Genomic DNA, 19975 nt, shown 5'->3' with positions numbered 1-19975 from the left:
CAGAGAGCATGTAGAATATAAGTCCTTGGAGAAACTCAGAAGCCACTTGGACATGGTCCTAGGTAGTCTGCTTTAGGTGATGCTGTTTGATCGGCAGATTTCAACAAAATGACCTCCAGGGATACCTTCCAACTTCAGCCTGTATAAGATCGTCTTTTTCCTTCAACAGATGCATTTGAGATAAGAGGCCATTATATATCACCAAATCAAGTTCCAAGTGCTCTTTGACATTATTTACACATTTTCCATTACAGACATTTTAACACTAAGCTAATAAGAGACTATTTTCATTTACCAATCCCTAGTTGTAACCTATAGTAATTGCTATACTGGTACCAGCAGCGTAGAGACACTCTTCAAGTCCAAAAAACTTCATCCAGAATACAACTAAATTAAATCTGCAGAAGCTTATAAATTGCATTTAATGGGAATTTCATTTACTTTAAATGTAACTTGTGCTCCCAGCTTACTTTGATACGGAGAAACCCATCTTTTATTTTCCTTAAGTAGGAAAAGTACTATGGTAAAGCATACTTTCTTCCCCTTAAATTTTTACCTCTGCAAAGTGTAGCAATCTTTCTCAAATATTGGCTGGAGGGAGAAGTAGGGAGAGTGGAGAACAATATTTGGAACTGTAGCTTTGCATCTCAATGAGAGGAACAATTTATCAGAGCTACGGAGCTGTCAGTCTTTGACATGATAAGGAATAACATCAAATGAGTAATGTTTCCTTCAAACCCAGCTCCTTTAATTACAAGCCGCTTCCTTGCAGAAGAGAGACAGAAGATGCAGAAACACCAATTTCATGCACTTGTGCCTGAATAATGTCTCCATGCTGCCTTTTCCAGATGGCAACCTTTTCACTGGAGGAACTAATGATGTGGGCATATTTAGGGAAAAACCAATAACGGAGTCTTTAACCTTCAACAGCAGAAAGCATGTTGTACAAAATGTTCCTTGGGATACATTTACAAATATCAATTACATTGCTCACTGAGGTGTAATCAGCTGTAATAATCAAAATTAATTTTAAAAAATAATTAAACAGACCCCAGGGCAAATAGTCGATGCTCTTGCAGTATGACATCACAGTCAACATATGTACCTGGGCAGAACTTGCTCACTCTAAGCAGCAGCATGATTTTAAGAAATGAGAAGGATCCTGTGACATACTGAAAAGACGGCTGCTGCTCAGCAAGGCACTATCATCAGGCATACTACTTTGGTATCATAGCCTCTCATCAACACACCTGGAAATGAAACAGATATCACTAGAGATAAAGCTTCAGCCTGCTGCAACTTGAGCTAAAGGATTCAAACTCCCTTAGCTGGCGCTGTAGCAGACAGTCTCTTCAACAGGAGAAGAAAAGACCTTGATACATTTGACACTGCATTAAGATGAGAATGCTAAATTCTAAGGAGATCCACTGAAACAGCTCTCAGTCTGTCAGTGCAGTGCTTCCCTACCTTATAGCTGCTCTAGCCCCATCGCACACAACTAACTGGTATTCTAGACAAGCACCTAGCAAAAACACAGAAATGTCCCTCCTTCCATGTGTAAAGGAAAAACTTACAGATGGAAAAGCAAGTCCAGCTGCATCACTTCTACTGAGGAGCATCAAAACATACATGTTGGCAATAGGAATGCTGCATACACTCCAGACCCACCTTTGCTTTGTATAATCTTTCCTTATCTCTTGACACAAAACTAAGATTTGGACCTTTAATCTTCAACATTAGGTAAGAAAAGAGACAACAGTGCTACGGTAATATCTGATCTTTTTTCCTAATTCAGTGACGTAAGGACAAGGTTTACATAGTAGTCAAAAGGAGTATAATAAATATGTTACATGTAAAGGCTGCCTAATTTCTTTAGATCAATGACCATATTCATGTCCATGGCTTAATGCTACTATAGCATTACAAATAACATAGCCCTGGCTACTATAACTTCTTAGATATCACACTTAGTAAAACATATACTCTTACAGTACTCCATTTTACAGCTAGCAGTGTAGGATTCACCAAGACTCGGAAAGCTATGGATGTCATACAAAAGACTACAGCAAATAAATGAAGTGAAAATGCACTTATAAGTAGGCACCATCGATACTATCATTAGGGTTACAGCCTAGAAACACAAGTACCAGGTTTCCACTCAGATAAGTGGGGCAAACCTTTCTGGATTAATCATTCTCACACTTCACTCCTCCTTCTCATAGAAATCAATATTGCCAACATAAGTAGTTCATGAAGGGAGACCTAAGTGACTCCTAGTCTTTGGTTTGTTACCTGGCTATTCAGTTTTCTACTCTTCCCACCATAAAAAAAAAACTCCCTTACAATTTTCTGTCTTGCTTTTTAAACTCAATTATTTAGAAAACGTATAAAGTTTTTGAACATCAGAGTTAGTCAGATTTAAAAATATAGATACTATAATGCCTCAGTTACTTAAAAGCACTACAGAACTAGCAGATAATATTGACAAGCAGTATTTAAGTCACTAAATGTGAGGTACATGAAGGAACATGAAAAGCATATGCATGACCAGACACTATTAACAAATCCAGTCGATAGCATTATAGGCACAACTTCTGAACTTCCTTTTCTGCACAGGCATGGATTCCTAAATACTGGACATGCATGCAGTTGTTCCAGCAGAAATAGCTACACATGCACACAGAACGACAAAGTTTCTAGGAAAAAAATCATGATTTCTTACCCCATGTAAGCTACATAATCATTCCATACATGGACAGATGGTCTGTTGGTCTAAAGCTATTTCACAGCATGTCAGTGCTGCTCTAAGACTGATTTAATAAACTCCAGAAAACTAATTAGGGTCCCATAGGTACCTCTTCCCAGTCCACATGAGTGTTCCCAACACTATTGCAAAAACACCTGGACTGCCCTCCAAGAGTTCCAGCATTGCTTAAGTTAAGCTCTACATCGTCTCCCACCTCACTCACTGAAAGGCAAACCCAAAGTAAAGCTTTCTGGCCGCTGACCAGGAAGACAGAAAAAGTTATTCAGAATTGTCTTTTTCTAGTCTTGAAGGCCAGGAAAGCAACCTTAATAGCAACGAGTGTCTAATTTCCAAAGGAACATTTCAGCAGACATAGCCAGGAACCTTCCAAATCCAGACAAATTCTCCAGAACCATGCTGGAGGAAGAGCAGAGACAGAAAAGACAAATAGCAGATGTTACCTCAGATTTGCATGGCATTTCCTTTGTGTTTCGGCTAGGCATCAATCTCATAGCTGAGGAGAGGCTTTCACTCCAGGAATTATGCTTGCTTTGAGACAGGCCTAGTACTGATTTATTCTGGAGAACTCTCTTTTCAGATGCTGTGAGCCAGAAAAGAAAAAAAGAAAAAGATAGTGAAGTTGAGCTTTTGGCAAGGTCATATACTATGTATCCATCTTATGCTACAGAAAACCATTTACTTACAAGAACATTGAGAGCCTGTATCTAAGTCTTACTGAGGTTGGCCATAGACAATTGCCATTGGGATTACCTTTTTCACCCAAATATCCCCCCTCCCCTGTTTAAACTGTTAAATTAAACAGTTGTCAAAGAACATCTTTCTTGCAGTACAACACCAGCCGTACAACCTCACCAGATTACAGGAGGGCTGAGGACAACATAGAAAACAGTCACAGTAGTGAATTACTGAAAATGAGATGAGTACAGCAAAGGAATCGGCAGTTTTACATTGTGCTGTATTTACTGCAATACCTTTGCTTACTAAAGTGAGTGTTATGTAAAAAAGTAGAGACCTAGGAAATTTTGCCAAGCCTTTGTCATCATTTCTTCCCATAAAGGAGTGATCTCAGTTATCTTCATGTCCCTTTCTCTGTCACTTCCTTTTACAGAGAGATCCATGTTGTAAATGTCCTCCAGAGCCTGCCGCCTCTGTGAGATGAGCTGCTTCCAGATGATTTCTATTGCTCTCAGAATCTCCTGATGAACTAAGATAACAATATGAATGAAGAATCAATTTACCAGTAGCACATCAAGCAGCAGATAAAGTAAAAACATCTCATTTGAAAAAACACTGCTGGAGTCTGTAAAGCTGCTCATTCTGCTCACTGCCGTCACACATTCAAAGCCAGACTGCTCGGTCTAATACACAACACATTTCAGCTGCCTGAGTGAAATGAGTAGGAGCTACAAATGATTATTTCTGGTTCCTCTTTTGGAAAACATCTCATCAGAAGTTTGATGATCTTATCACATGGAGTTCTAAAGCACCTAAATGTGATTCCTCAAATGTCAGAGACAGTAGGAGGAAACAATCCAAACATGCTAAGTCATGGAACAATCTGATATGGCAGCAGGAGCTGTACAAGGAAGTGCTGAGCTGTTTTACTGTCTTTCCCTGCAAATCAGAAGAATTTGGAGTATTCCTCTGCAGTAAGATTCAACTGACAGCCTCCCCAGTGAATCGTGCCCGTATATTTTCACTTTTTTCCTCTTAAGAGTCACATGTTTCTTCCTATGTATAACAGATAGCCTATATGCATCCTGAAAAAAGAAACAGAACTATAAATAGCATGCAATAGTGCACTGATAGTGGTAATGGTCTGACAAAGAAATTGCCAAATATATCTATTATTCCCAAAGACATGGAATACGAATTTAGAATAAAAATATATTGCATAAAAAAACCCCGTTTCCATGATGTGATTTGCAGCTCCTATCAACTCTAAAGAGCGAATCCAGCAGCATTTGCACAAGCTGTATGGATAGCTCTCTAGGCCAGGCACTTTCCTACTCTGTGAGCTGAAGTCAGTGTGTGCAATGAATTACCATCAGCTGGAGTAGGCAGGCTGCCCTTCTCCTCTTCACTGGGTGCAAGGAAAATTTGGTGATGTGAAGGCAGTTTTGGTTTTGCATCCACCCCAAAACCTTCTGGATAGCTATGGCAAAAGAAAAGGGGGGCACGTGAGGAAAGGAGACGTAGAACAAACCAAGAACAAAATGAAAAAAGCTAGAAATATTTCCATTCATCCTCTCCTATCTGATCCATGTAGCAGGTCAATATTCCCAGGCTCAGTGGCTTACAGCACCAATCAGATGACTGCTGAATTTACAGGAAATGGGAACTAAATGACAGCCAGTCTGGCTTCCAAAGTTATGGAGCACTCATCAAGATCCTATGGATCAGTATATTATGTTCTACACGTCTTATCCCTGCAACCTTTGGTGTAGTTATAACTGCCATTTACCTCAATTAGCCAAAGCACAAGACTGTTTTGAGGTAGCCAGACTGCACCCACTTTTTCTGCATCTCTCCTAAGCATCTTGTATGCAATCTCTTTGCTCTAAATTTCTTCACAGGAGTTATCTCCCATTACACGGTACACACTGTATTGCCATATCCTAGAACTGATCTGCTTACTCATTCAGTTTACAAGAGCATTCAGCACACCAAAGCCACATACTTTAGCACCATGTTATTAGTATCATGTAGATATTACAGTTAAGAATATTATGGCCAAAAAGAATTATAGTTGTTAGGACGTAGAATGCCAGAGAATTTCAGTAGGTAAAGAATATCAGGAATTATAGCTAAGCAGTAATACTCAAAGTAAATATAACAAACTTCATAAAGCCACCAGACAATTTGTACATGGATTCAGAAATGCTATCAGTAGCTGGAGAATAAAAGATCACAACCCTTCTTAAAATCCATGTAAGTAAAATAGACCACGACAAAATCTACGGCAGTCTACAAAGAGACCCCACAAGGTCAAATAGTTCATGAACTGAGAAGACTAGAGATTGACAGAATCAAGTAGAGAAGCATCACCTAGCATTTGCTCTGTTCTCTTTCTTCTCTAAGGGCCAGAATTAGACAACATAGGAGTCTGGGCCACCTAGATCTTTGTTCTGACCCACCAAAGGCACTTGTAACACACTATATTATTTCAGCTGTAAGGAGGCACCACTGCAAGATGTCCCCATCTATATCCACTGCTATATATGATAGCACAGTTAAGTAGACATCATACTGAGACAAACATTTGTACCTGCCAGAATTCAGTTGGCAAAGGCAGTGCATTAGGCAGATAATGAAATTATTACTTGAGTTATAAGTTGCAAAAATAATGTCCCACTGCTCCTGTAGAACACTGAGAATATTCAGGAGATTAAACTGTTCTGTAAGCGACTGTTGCGGTCTGGACAGGCAGTAGAGAATGGCTCTGTTTAAACAGCTGTACATGGTACTTAGGAAAACATCCTTTTGAGAAACAGGGGCTTCTAAGACCTGTGAAAATAAAAAAAAACAGTAGTGTACTTGGCTTGTTCAAAGGACTCCCATCACCAAGGATCCATTCTTCTCACTTTTAGTTGTTGTAAAATTATTCCAGGACTATTCCCCCCAGACCATCTGTTAGGTAAAAACTCACTCTTCTTGTAGTTCTGTGGAAGTCTCTTGAATTGTGCAAGAGTAACTTTTTCTCTTGCAGTAACACACTCATAGGCAACAGACAGTGGCACAGGGAGAAGAGCTAACAGTCTAGCTCTGGTTGTCATTTACAACCATAGTGAGATCATACAAGAAAACAGGAATAATAATAAGCAGATTGCAGCCATCTTCTTGAGGATTGTGGTATCACCACCATAGTGTGAAACAGAAAATGTTGACAGTGGTTTCAAAAAGTCTTACATGTAACTCACCCTTGTAATCTGCTTGGCAATGAAGAGTAGGACTTGCTTGGAGTCTGCAGCAAACATTTTGCTGTTGATTTTCTCGATCAGCTTCTGAGCAAGATAAGTAACATTGGTCATGGATACAGATGCAGTTGATTCTGAAGAGCTATGAAGATCACTGTTCCCTGAAGAGGACAGAAGAGGGTTGATTATCCCAGAACATGCTGAAATTAAAGTATGTGGTATGAGATCTGAGACTATCAGAGCTGAGTCTTAGCAGATTGATGTCAACGACTCAGATGTGGGACATGTCTAAGAAAACTACGTCTAGCAGAGAGATATTAATTTGACTGGAAGGGACTGCTCCATCCAAAGGACAGAATCAATCCCACTAAAATGCTGTCGTGAAGGACTGGTCCCACCAATTACTCCACAAGTAGAGCAGCAACAACTAAGTTAACCAGGGTTGTTTCCAGAAGAACTCAAGGAATACCTTAGGTTTATTTTTTATGAAGTACTCCATTCTAATGTTCAGAATCTGTTCTCAAAGTAATTGAGTAACACAATAAAACTACAGTAATTTATGCAATCTGGTCTGTGACAGGATTAAATACTCAGACCAGATTATTGAACTGAGTCCTACGTATTGTTTCCAAGCCTGCCTAATAGTTACAGCTAAATAACAAATGTCAGCTAACTAATGATGTGCATCTCACCACTCACCTCTTGGTCTCGTTTTTCCTTCGCCTTGGCTGATAACATGGAAGACGTCCATAGCAGAAAGCAAGACTTTTGTCTGAAAATGTCTCTTCTGCTCACTAGTGGCATCCTCTGGAGAAGCCTGTATAGTCACCATGTACAAATTAGTACAGCAGAAAAACACCCAGAAAATTAGACTCTGAAAATTCGTTTTCAGCTTTTATTCAAAGGCCTTTGATTTCACTAGATCTTTAGTAGTTTGGTGTAAGTTTTGCTCACAGCAATGAGAAGAGGTTCCAAGTGAAGGAGTATAACCTGAGGTAGTTTAGATTGCCAAACATTTCCCTTAACCCCCTTGGCACTGCTTTAGAAAGATAAGGAGAAAAACAACATAAAAAGAACAATAACACTATTTCTCTTCTGTGCTTTAATCTTTGGTGAGGGCATATGAAAAGTTGATGCAAGGTGACAAGTTATCTCTGGCATCATATTCACAGAGAACACAAACACAGAAAACAGGCATACAAAGGCAAAACAGTAGCTCTCATAGAAAGCCTGTCAAATGTACATGCCTGGACAGTTGACAGACAACAACTGTAACAGCAGACCCTCACACCCTAGCTGGGAGAACAGAACATCTTACACAGGTCAACACTAACAGAGAGCCAGCACAGTGCCCTTCTGCATACTGAGCACAAGCAAAGTTTTGCACAAGGGTAGAAAGGAGGCTCAGAGGTGGTTCCCACGAAATCTTGTCCTCAGTGAATCTGGACTATTGACAATTTGCTGATCAAATCTTTCCAGTGCTCTGAGGGGTTGGAATTCATAACCAAGGTTCAACAGTTACAGATTTTTATCATTTTTAAAAGGGAGGAAAGACCATTGAATTTAGGTTATTTGGGCACTGAAAAAAAAATTATCATCTGAAAAAAAACAGTATACAGGAATGCTTCAGTAAAATCTCTCCTTCTCAGAATTCAAAGGGTAGTTCTAATGATATATAGGCATCACTAAGGAAAAGGGAAAATTTCCATGCCTTGCTTTAATGTTAGGTTTTTCCTGAAAAATACATTTGCTGTTGTCTACAGGTAGTATTCTTAGTTCACATGAATGCAGAGTAGGTAGAAAAGTAGTCTCTTCCTTGCAGATAAGGTTGGAATTTTATTAAGTATGTTGTCCAGATCTGCCTGGAAGTTACGCATGCTAAGATCTGTGATCCAGCCTTGTCCTAGGATGCTGACATTGCTCACTGAACACACCCTCTTCATCACTCTTAGCCCTTCACTAGGCCACTAGCACGTTAATTGCCTCCTGTCCTTCCACCCCTAGTGCAAAGCAGAGCAGCAAAGCCTGAGGACTACAAAAGAAACCTCAAGAAGCAGCTCAAGTGGATGTCCTTGTTTGTTTGCTGGGATGTTGAGAAGACTGTCCATCAGGAGGACATGCAAGAAATCCCACACTTGTTTCTTGGCAGGATGTGGAAGGAGTGGGAGGGAAGAAGAGTCAGTGCAGCCTTTCCCTTCAGCAATTGCTGGACCATCAGGGGTCAAAAGACCTTCAGAACCTCCCTGTAGACACAGACGAACAAGAAAAGGATTTTAATTTAGAGCCTTCTTTGAAGCTTATTTTTCATAGCAACACATTTCTGAAGGGTTTGTGCTGCCTCACATCCACATACCTTGGGTGGTTCAGAATGAAAGGCAACCATAGCTAAAGTCTTCAAGAAGTCAGGACAGTGCCACACTGGGTCCTGAGTATAAGTGTGATAGATCAAGTACAGAAATTGTATAACATTCCCTGGATAGACAATCTCCCAGGAGGCTTCTGCACCTGCAATGGGCTGAACACAAACATGCATCTGTTCAAGACAGCATTGCACACTCAGATAAAGCTTATCATTGTTCCTTTACAGGTATCCCTAAGCAGGTAAGCAAACACACCATCACCACGGGGAAGCCAGAAAAGTTACAAATACCTAACTCCCAGCTTGCAGACTGAAGAATTACCCAATCAGAAAGGTTACGTATCTTGATCATGAAGAATGAGCAAAATGAGGGGTGCTGTTCAGAATTCTTAAATATGCACATTTGATGATGTAGTAACATTTTGAAGCCCATGCTCACAGTTAAGCTCAGTACTGCTCTGAACCTCTAACACTCACATAATTCACTATGCCATTCACATTACACTTGCCTTGCTACAGAAATCTTACCTTGTCTACAGTGACTCTAACCATTTCTAGCAGTAAAGCAGCTGCCTCTGCACACAACCCATTTTTGAGGACATTCTCTGTAGCATGCTGCTGCAAGATCCACTGCAACATAGAGTCAAGATCTCCCTATAGCAGGAAGAGATATTTTAAGAAGGATTGGATTTATTACACATCAAGAACACTCTTGCTCTAAGAAACAACACCAAAAAATATCAATTCACAACTGCGCATCTAAAACTAATGTACTGTCCCCTTCTGAAATACATCTTTGGCATTATTTGTGGGGTGGAAAGCCTTATGCCTTCTCAGGACACCAGGAGAAAGTACCCAAATCCACTAATGGAGATTTCAGTGAGTCCTGTCAGCAGAAGAACAGACAGGAAAACTTATCTGAATTGCTTCTAATGTTCATTAGTTAAAAGGTATTAAAAAATTTGAAGAAATTTGCTTAGAACACATTTCCTTAAATCAAACTTAACTTCATTCTTAAAGTGTGGATGACTTATTTTAACTTCCACAAAAACTAAATATAGCAGGATTTACAAGAAAGTTACCATACAGAAAGCCATAGAATGTCAAAGTAGTGAAGTTACAGCAGCTTCATGTTTGTCCACTACTTTTTTCTTACCTTGGCTGCTTCAGGTGGCTCACTGTGTGGAGTTGCCAGAAAGAGCCCTGCCACCAGCAAGTAGATCTCAGGGATGTGGACATGATCAGTCAGACATTTTTGCAACACAGAAAACCCAAAAATCAAGATGGAGCCACTGTCAGGTACCAGAGGATGAGTTTTTAAATTATCTTTAAAGGAAGAGGAAAACAATTTGAGGAAGTATTCTGTAGGAAAAATCTAAAAATAAATGCCATATTGGAAATAAGATTACTGACCCAACTTTATCCTTCTTTGTCTGTGTCCTAGGCCACTTAGAACTCTGCTAGATCCCAACATTAAAGTTCACAAAACTACTTCAGACTAACAGGTAACAATTTTTTCCCACTGCCACTTTTGTTACAGTAGACTGTCCCTGAATTCTTACTCTTTTCTCTTTCCTCTTGCCTAAACGTAGATCTATCCTTCCAGCTGGGAAGAAGTTGATAAAAAACTACTTAGAAAAAAGCAAGTTGAAAAAACTTAAAGAGAAGGGAGTTCAGCACACAAGCTGACATTTGAATTCCTCAGAGGCTTGTGAGGTAGCTTGATTTTAAGCAAGAAAAAAAAGTCACATCTGCAACTTCTCATCAGAAAAGCCAACAACTCCAGTGCAACCAAGCAGTAGTGCTTTCCACCTTTCACCACAGAGGAGCTGAGGTACTAGAATAAGCCTGCCCTGAAAAGTAATGCTAGTTCTTCGTCTAGCCAGATTAGTGGGAATTCTGCCACTTAGTTTGATCAAAGTATTGTTTCAGGAGCATTAAACCAACACATACATACCCATTAGAATACTCAACCCAGCAGTGCTGTTTTCCAGCCAGTGCCCAGCCACTATCCCTTCCTTGAACTTGTTCAGCAGCAAACGATTGTGTAGGAAGTACAGAAGTAGCTTGATTCCTAGCACAACTGTGCTAGAGTGCAGGTAGCTCTGCGTGAACAGCAGAAACCAGTCTGGCCCTAAAGCCAAAAAGACCTCCTCTTGTGCCCTGGAATAAACAGAAATTGAAATACATGAAAAGAGATACGGTAAATAAAAATTACTTCACTTTTAAAATCACCTCTAAGTAATTTAGACACCCTAGATTCCCTGGAAAAATTCTAATTAAAGTTTTGCCACAATACAGACTTAGGAAGATTTAAGACATTTGCAGTTCAAGCCACTTGATTCTCACTAAATTCAACCTCTTTTTACAAAACGCTTATTAGCATGTGGTTCCCTCTGAGAATGCATACCGATAATTGATATGAACTACATCAACTAGGTGTTTCAACCCAGGAAATTCAGAATTGAAGTTTAAATTTTGAAGTCCAATGTAAGTTAACAAATGGAAATACACAATTACAGCATCCAGCAATGGGAACTCCTCCTTTTACTTAAAGTGCAACTATAAGCGCATGTTTATGACTGCGATACAGGGACTTAAGTAATTCCACATTTGATTTTCACAGACAGTTGAGATTTTTCCAATTCTTGCAATGAAGATACAGCAAACTCTGCATTCCTTCGAGACCTTTTTCAGAAAACTTGAAACCATTTTTTAAAGGAGATCAATGTCAATCCCAGATAAATCACTGCCAAAACAATTCTGAATCCACTCTGATCTTATTATTTGTGTGTCAGCATAATGGTATCATAGTGTTTTGTCATGATCAAAAAAAATCAAGAAAGTAAGTCTAGAGGAGTCACTCTTACCTCTCCCATTCTTTCTACTTACTCAGAGGACAGATGAAATTTGGCTGAACAAATTACATCTAACAGCATCTTCAGTAACTGATTTCGAAGCCAGATTGTCTTTCCAGATGTTTGGCTTAAGGCTACAAATATCAGAAAGTATTAAGAGTAATGAAGAAACAAAACATATATTCCATTGCTTTGATGAACAACCTTGTTTGCATTACATTATCCCAATGGAAGTACTTCTAACAGTTCTTACAAAGTAAAAAGATGCCAACATCAGACTTTACACACAAGAATTTGCACAAAAATTAGAAATGGCTACTGCTTACACTATAAAAGTTCTGCCTTTAGAGCTTCTTAAAACTCACCTGAACTACACATTGAATAATAATCCATAAGAAGCAATCTCAAGTTAACTAGAGAGGAAAATGTAAATAGGAAGTGACGTGCATTTCCTAGCTGTCATGTCTATAGGTACAAACTACAGTTATCAGTATCTGCTTAATATATTGTTTAGAGGTGCAATAATCTGTATAGTCTAAACTGAGAGATCACAGGCAAGGAGAGTCAGTTGTTTGGAAGCTCCTCCACACGTAGGAGACTTAAATATTTATTAATATATTTAGATATATTTAATCTATATATTAAATCTATCTATATATCTAAATATTTAATATATTTAATATATTTAGATATATTTAGTAGGGGCAGAGTATAATTGGTATAATTATCTGCCACAAGCGTGGCAAATCATTCATAGAAAATCCAAAACGTCAAATGAAATTTTATTCCATCCAGTATGTTGGAAGCAATTTCAATTTAAGTGGCCTTCATTTCAGTGTGTATCTGTGAAATCCAACATTATGTGTTGGGTCGGAACAAAACAGTTAAAATACTGCTAGGCTTAGCAGAGAGGAGCATCCTGCTAGAGACCAGATCTTCCTGGATAAATGTTTTGACTGGCACTCCATTATTCTTCACATTGGGACTTGTTAACAATCTTCCCCACAATTTAATGTCACAAGTGTAGCCTGTTCCTTAGTCATCTGAGCTGTGCCTCCTCCTGCCACTGGTGACAGCAGCAGTATGTTAGTTACATTTACAGTTCATCATGCTGTAGGGAAAAAGGGATGTGGTCAGCCATCTATGAGAACATATGCACCAAAGGTAGTTCCTCACCTTCACTGGGCATCTCAGCTGTACTGTCCAGACAAAGCTGATTTTCATCCACAGAAGAGGGTTTCAAAGTGTAAACAAGAAACAAACCAATCCTTCCAGAGAAAGAAGGAAGCAATTTTGGTCAGCAGAATCAAAAACATTCATCTAATTACTTTGAGATAACATACCTACCCTAATGTTCATTAACAATGAATGTTCATGATGACTAGAAATTCCAATAGCTAGAAATTCTAATAGCTTCAGACACAAGCTTGAAATAGGAAGGTAAAAGTTTATAACCTAGGAAAATAAATTTTTTGTTTACTTCCTAATATAAATAATGCCTATTCTACTGTGAAAGTGGTTTTATCTCCTAATTGTAAAGGTCTTTTACTCTAAGGATGCCAATACTGGGTTAAACACTCTGTTTACATAAAGCTGGAGACAGGGACAGACTCTGAACTTGTGATATTTTATATCATTGTCATTAGTACTTGGTTTCCAATTGTACAGTAGAAAGTAGAGAAACCCTTAGCAGCTACTCAGGGAGGAAAAATGGCAACTTCTTTTCATCAGTGGTTTGCCTTAACACATCATCTGGTTATATAAATAGATGTGACATACACATTTTGTGCAGGTGCATAACCTCCTGCCCATGATGATAAATGTGTTCCTTTAGAGATAAAATATCATTTGTTCTGCAGGAATGGTCCAACAGATAAGCCTAAAATCTGGGAGCAGCAGAAACCTCAGCACCTTTCAGTACTGTAGAAAGCCTGCTATAGTCTCTGTTCTCAGGCAGCATAAAGGATGGTGACTATTTTTATCCACTTACACAGCACCAATGGGCCTGACAACCGAATTACTATAGAATAACCATTTGTGAGATTTTAAAAGAAAGTTTTATGCTCACTCCTTAGCATAAGACAAATGTGATATAATAAATCCATTACTCATACCTCTGTGAAAAAAAACCAGAAAACCACGGGCCAAACCATCCAGCCTAAGGTAGGAACATACATACAGACAATTTCACCAAAAAAAAGGAGGGCTGGCAGTAAGTTCATGTTAGCTTACTCCACAGTAATTACCTGTGATACTTTTACCTTTCAATAGAGCTAATAGCTGACTGTAGAGACCACAAATTTCAGCAACTGTCTCTACAATTTACTTGCTCAAAGACAGAGCTTTAAAACAGCTGTCTTCTGTGCAGTGCATTTGCTTTGTGTTAAGTGGGAATATAAATAGGACCACTGTTTGCATTCTGTGGAAAGCAAACAAGTACTGAAACACTCCACTTAATGAAATCCTGACAATCACTTTTAGCTGACAGAAATTAAAAACCAAGAAGTACAGTTACTGGCATACAAGACAAACCAATGTGATTAAGCACATAGACAAGAATGGTCATGTTCCAATACTAAAGGGGTTGCAATATTTCAGGGGTAGGCTTTAGTGAGGCCAAATATTAAGTACAGACTCTGTGTAGACCCAGTCATACCAGTGGGACTATCTGTATAGTCATGGTAAGGACTATCACTTGGCCTGTGAGTTACATAAACGTAAGCTTAAATAACACTGTTTTGAAGGCATAACAGTCATTAATCAGTGGGGACATCGGAATTGCCAGAGATTTGGTGCTCCTACCAAAGATGAGACTAGAGAAGTTCTATCAGATTTCTCTCCAACACAGGCAGGAAAACAGCTCATCTGCAAACCGAGAAAGAGCAATAGACTTGAATGTTACCTGAGAACATCCTTTGTGTTAAAGTATCCTTGCAACAGGTGAGATAGAATAGTACAGACCACGGTGATTCTGGAGTTACTGATTTCAGGATCATTGAAGAGAAAAATGAGCTTGGGTACCACTTGCACCCGGTGGGCAACTTCAGCATTCTGACATCCAACTCTGCATAAAAGCACAGGGACCATTAAAGGCTTTTACTGGAAAGAAAAAAAATTGCTGCGTTTCAGCTAAAGGGATTCTCAGGTTGCATCGATAATTTGCACCTTTGGTTTCTGATGCTGCCTTGGCAACCAATCAAACATTGTCAGACAAATTGAGTATGTATCAACAATGGAGATCTAAAGACGTCTTTGTGTGTTTTCCACCTTTGCATCTGCCCTCTCCCAGAAAACTGCTACATTTCAGTGAGTTCAAAGAAAATAGTATCGACTTCCCAAGCAGTTAGTTGGTGGTAATAAATGCTGTTCTTGTAAAACTCGGTAAGGGACATCAAATAGTTCTTCAGAGAGCTTTCTGATGTCAAAGTGAAGTAACCTAGCATCCTGCTCTACTCAGCCCCTCTGCATTGCTACATCTCTTCAGATACATTTAATTCCAGTGAACTGGTTAAGAAAGTATACTATTTAAAAAAAGAACATTATCCTAGTTGCATTCTGGCTTTGAACACATCAACACATCACTTCCCCCCTCCTTTTTTTTTTTTTTTAAATAAATTCCACACTCTTTCAAATATTCAGATGCCTCTCCCTAGCTTATGTTTCAACTTTTATTGCGCACTCATAGTTCCATACAAACCAAGGTCAAAGAACTTTTCCTAGTCTGGTCTTGCTGTCATCTGTCTGATCAAATCACCAACTCTACACCTGAAGTTTCAGATCAGTACAGATGAATCATTCACTCTAAGAATCCAATCATTCCAATTAGGATAGGGCCCCTCCACATCAATCTCTCAATCTCAGCCACATGCATTCTGATTTAGATACTAGCTGTGTACCTGGAGCACTGCAAGATCTCCACAAGATGTGCAAAAAGGGTAAGGTCAAGATTTTCTGGTGCTTTCATCCAAAGCTGAAAGATAAAGGAAAGCAGGGATTTTATACTATTGTGATCAACTGGCAGTAACCTGTGGCAGAGGAAGAGTAATAAGTGGTTCAGAGAGGATAACCTCAAACTGCTAATCTCTGAATGACAATGTGCAGAATTATTTATTTTCATGCATGTGTACAAATATTAAACAGTAAAAAGTACAAATAATATTCTCAGCATTGTACAAATGGTTTCTGCAGTTTGGTAAGGAGACACAACAGAGTAACAAGTATATTTTTGAAGGCAAAGAAAGAAGTGAAAAAGAAAGGATCCCTAAAAGGTGCATCCACTTGCAGAGAACGATTTACTTAAAGGAGGAGCAGGAAGATCACAGCACTCTTCTGAGGAATAAAAAGAGCTAAAACCAAACCATATCTGGAAATAAAAAAAGCTATCAAATACCACAAATGAAGGGATATTTTATTTCTGACACAATAACTTCCTGCCACGTTGTGCCATACAGATATTGCTTGGAGAAGGAAGCCAGGAAGGTGCAGAGGGGTAGTGTTTGATCTCCCTGCAGGGACAAAGTAAGGAGAAGCACAAAGCCTCAGACTGCTGCTCACCAAGGCAAGCTATTTCCACCCAGGCACTGGAAAATCTACCCCAGTGGAAAGAGTTCCTGCTTCTGAAACAGCCTTGTGAGGAGCAGGCCCTCAGGCTCTGCAGAAATACTCCAGAAACTGCACCAGGGTACGACAGGGAACCACAGTGTATGACAGGGAGTGAAATCACTACATGCCAGATATCAGATTCAGAAGGTACAATGAGCAAACTGAACCTTACACTATAAAGGCACCTTTATTAAAGTCAAACCCACAGTTTTACCTCAAAGTTGCAGAGAATATACTGGAACGCATTATAATTCTTGATGACTGAAGACCCAAAACCAAGTTCAGCAGTGCCCACTAGGGAAAACATTAACTGTAAAATCCTGTTGTTTAACAGCTGTGTTTTCCTCTTTAATAGATATGTCAGCAACTGGAAAAAAAAACATCACATTTGCTGAACACACAATTGTAACACTATTTATAAATCCAAGTCAAATACACCATTTATCTGACTGTGGCAGTCATACACACGTTCATACAACATGCATCACGTATGTATCCTGCATAAGCATCATGAAGAAAATAAAGATTTGAGTTTAGACAAACTCATGTGATAAGTGAAAAGTTAAATTTTTGAAGGAGTTTGATAACTGTGCCATTGAGTAAGCACACAATATATACCATACTATGTTGAAGTAATTTATGAAGAACAATGTACAAATTGTAAATAACCATTTACAATAAGTCATTTCAAATAAACAGGAGGTTTTCTACTCTGTTCTTGATGTTACTTGCAAAGTTTGCTAGTTAAAAAAAATTATTCTAACCTCTCCAAATGAAAGACTTATTTGTGAAACATTTCTAGTGCTTCAACTGAAGCAAATTTTAATTATTCCAACTATTCCTGGTATAGTGAGAAAAATGTTCAGCAAATTACTATAGTTTAAATAAGTTGGGAGGAATAGACTACCTTTGAAAATATATCACAACACATGCTTATCAGTCATCTACTTAAAATCAAAAAAAGTTCAGACATTTAAAGAGCAAAATCATTTCCACTGATGAGAATACTTTTTAGCACAGAGTAGAAAAGAACAGCTTGTGCACAATCTACCATTCATCTACAAGAAAGTATTGAGCAAGAAGTATGATAAATATATTCATAGGAGTGAGGATCAATTCATGAAAAATTGACAAACTGGGAACATAGAAACTTTATAATCAATCATTCATGAAGCCCTAACGTTAACAGTGTTTTGCTTGAAACCATCTCTGCACAGTATGAGTCTGCTTAGCCTACAAAGCATAAAGTAAATGATACCGAACTGAAACCACATTTCAATCTTAAAACACCCAATATAATATACATAGTGCTCTAAACTTGCCTGTTCTCTCAAAGCTCTGAAACAAGCAAACTCTCTAGTCTGAACAGCTTTCAGGTTTGAAAGATCAATTTACAACTGACTTGCATTCAAAATACAGACAGCACTTATTTCTCTCAGCACAACTCCTCATACACAGTAAAGACTGAGGCATAGGGATTCCCTGTCAGCCCTACACTACACTGTCTGTGAAAATGAATCTGAGGCTGGATGAACCACGGGCAAAAAGTAAATCTGTTGGAGAACTGGTCTTTGTGGGAGGGATGAAGCATATTGGTAAAAGGTGGATAACTCACAAATCTGCCTCACTGACTTTACCAACTATATACAATATTCTTAACATGAGGAACATGACACGTTCCATTATTAGACCGTGTCTGACCATGATGCATCAGTCCTCACCTGCACAGTAGATATAATGTCATAGAGGTTTCCAGAAATCATAATCCCAGAAAGCATGGAATTCAGAAGAGAACTGAAAGCACAGGATTTCCATGTTCCCCACCTCCAATTTCCCAGAACTTACACAGTTCCAATCACTAGGGCTGAGAGCCAGCATATTCATTGCTATTAACAAGTTTTAAAATAAGGTCTTCTGAAGGAAAGTCAATATCCAGAATGAACAAAAGAGCACCCACCCGATATCCACCAATGTGTCTCATCATTTTTTCACTCATTGGGCTGCTGTTCAGGATGGAGTTCAGGACTTTGACAGCTGCATACATAGTGTGGTCATCAGAGGCCATAGCAATGAGACCCAGAAGAATTGAAGGACCACCAATGAAGTTCAGGCTAGTAGCTGCTGGAGAGGACTTGAATACTCTCACCCCTAGGAAAATGTAGCGTTACTCTGTCAGGAAGTCACACAGACTTTATCTGTTATCAGACAGTGATAGGCCCATCTCTTAAAAACAAAGAAAATAACACAAAACTCAGAAACATTAAAGCATTGTGCATTTACCATACTGGCCCACAGCAACTGATCCAATAGTCCGCAAGGAACCTGACAGGTGTCCAGCAATATTCTTGGCTAAGAATATTGGAGTTGAACTGTCCCGAGAATTAATCCCAATCTGAAACAGATAAGAGACATCCTAAGAAAAACAATGGAGTTACTAGGAGACAAAAAGCAACAAGAAAAGAATCTAGTATTTCAGATTTTTTTCCTTATAGAATACGAAAAAGCGCTCTGTATATAAAAACTGATTTTTTTCCCCTCTAAGTCAATCATTAAGACAAACACTCAGCCACCAAAAACACTGCACAACTCTATCTCTTTGACATGTCTAGTAGACCTGGCACTATCAAGAATGCAATAACAGCGTATGAAAAATCATTGAGTAAATCAATTATCCTTAGACCTTAAAACTATTGCATCTATAGCTGTTTCTAGAAAGGCTTTTAGTATTGTGTTCACACTAATCCATCTATTTCTCTATAGATGAACACTAAAGCAATTAATGGAGTCAAGTAAAGTGTAAAGAAGTTGAAATGATTCACTGAAGGTATGGGGAATGGAGGAAAGTCACAAATGTTGCACAGGTAAACCAAACAAATGAGAAATAAGGAGAACAAGAGACCTCTTTAGCAACCAGCCGGCCATCCACTTCATTGTAGGCGCTCTTTATATCTTGAATGGTACTGAAAGATGAGCACACAGCATTGATTCCAAAAGAAATCTTCTCTTCTGCCACCAGCTGTGCAGGATTCTGCTCACCATACTGGATCTCACCTAAAACGAGAGACTGTAGCCTCTGAAAGAGTTTTTCTACTTCAGAAAGACAGAAGAGGGGAAATTGAAAAATAATTGGAAGAAAACCAAGTTCAGGCAGGAATTTTGGCGTGGCAGCTTGCCAGCACAAGAACCAGAAGATGAGCTTAGCTTGTCTCCTCTTGTTTCTTCTTTGTGTATACGCTACATCCTATCCCAGATCCCATGAAGATCAGAAGTCCAGAATAAAACTTTCTGTCCATACAATATAAACAGTCAAGACAGAAAACATTTCAGATACCTTCCACATTACCGTGGACTTTCTCAGATGTACTAGGTGCAGAGATTCATGTGACAAAAAAAGAGACAAGGGCAAAAGTTCAGAGCTTCCAACTTATGACATAAAGGAAACTACCAAAATGTACCAAATTCCAAAGTTTAA

The 19975-nt window shown here is 38.8% G+C and overlaps 1 protein-coding gene across 5 annotated transcripts in view; it reads right to left on the bottom strand.

The window, feature by feature from the left end:
- The window catches only part of WDFY4 (WDFY family member 4), a 118919-nt gene that overhangs the window by 61292 nt on the left and 37652 nt on the right, over nucleotides 1-19975 (bottom strand). For all 5 annotated transcript variants that reach the window (XR_001467130.4, XR_005861169.2, XM_015288425.4 and 2 more), the window contains 19 exons: nucleotides 19403-19554; nucleotides 18784-18895; nucleotides 18461-18651; nucleotides 16718-16870; nucleotides 15798-15871; nucleotides 14804-14965; nucleotides 13078-13169; nucleotides 11936-12035; nucleotides 11001-11206; nucleotides 10200-10369; nucleotides 9572-9697; nucleotides 9038-9199; nucleotides 8730-8927; nucleotides 7384-7501; nucleotides 6688-6845; nucleotides 6036-6274; nucleotides 4813-4922; nucleotides 3780-3971; nucleotides 3208-3347 (listed from right to left, as the gene is read on the bottom strand). Coding sequence is in view for 3 of the 5 variants with exons in the window: in XM_015288425.4 (XP_015143911.2) it covers nucleotides 3208-3347; nucleotides 3780-3971; nucleotides 4813-4922; nucleotides 6036-6274; nucleotides 6688-6845; nucleotides 7384-7501; nucleotides 8730-8927; nucleotides 9038-9199; nucleotides 9572-9697; nucleotides 10200-10369; nucleotides 11001-11206; nucleotides 11936-12035; nucleotides 13078-13169; nucleotides 14804-14965; nucleotides 15798-15871; nucleotides 16718-16870; nucleotides 18461-18651; nucleotides 18784-18895; nucleotides 19403-19554 (2855 nt within the window). In the remaining 2 variants the exon portion in view is untranslated. The remainder of the gene's footprint in view (nucleotides 1-3207; nucleotides 3348-3779; nucleotides 3972-4812; nucleotides 4923-6035; nucleotides 6275-6687; nucleotides 6846-7383; nucleotides 7502-8729; nucleotides 8928-9037; nucleotides 9200-9571; nucleotides 9698-10199; nucleotides 10370-11000; nucleotides 11207-11935; nucleotides 12036-13077; nucleotides 13170-14803; nucleotides 14966-15797; nucleotides 15872-16717; nucleotides 16871-18460; nucleotides 18652-18783; nucleotides 18896-19402; nucleotides 19555-19975) is intronic.

This window comes from Gallus gallus, chromosome 6, assembly GCF_016699485.2.
Source record: "Gallus gallus isolate bGalGal1 chromosome 6, bGalGal1.mat.broiler.GRCg7b, whole genome shotgun sequence".
Taxonomy (NCBI): domain Eukaryota; kingdom Metazoa; phylum Chordata; class Aves; order Galliformes; family Phasianidae; genus Gallus; species Gallus gallus.
Note: the sequence above shows the minus strand (reverse complement) of the source record. Positions and strands in the feature narration are given on the sequence as shown.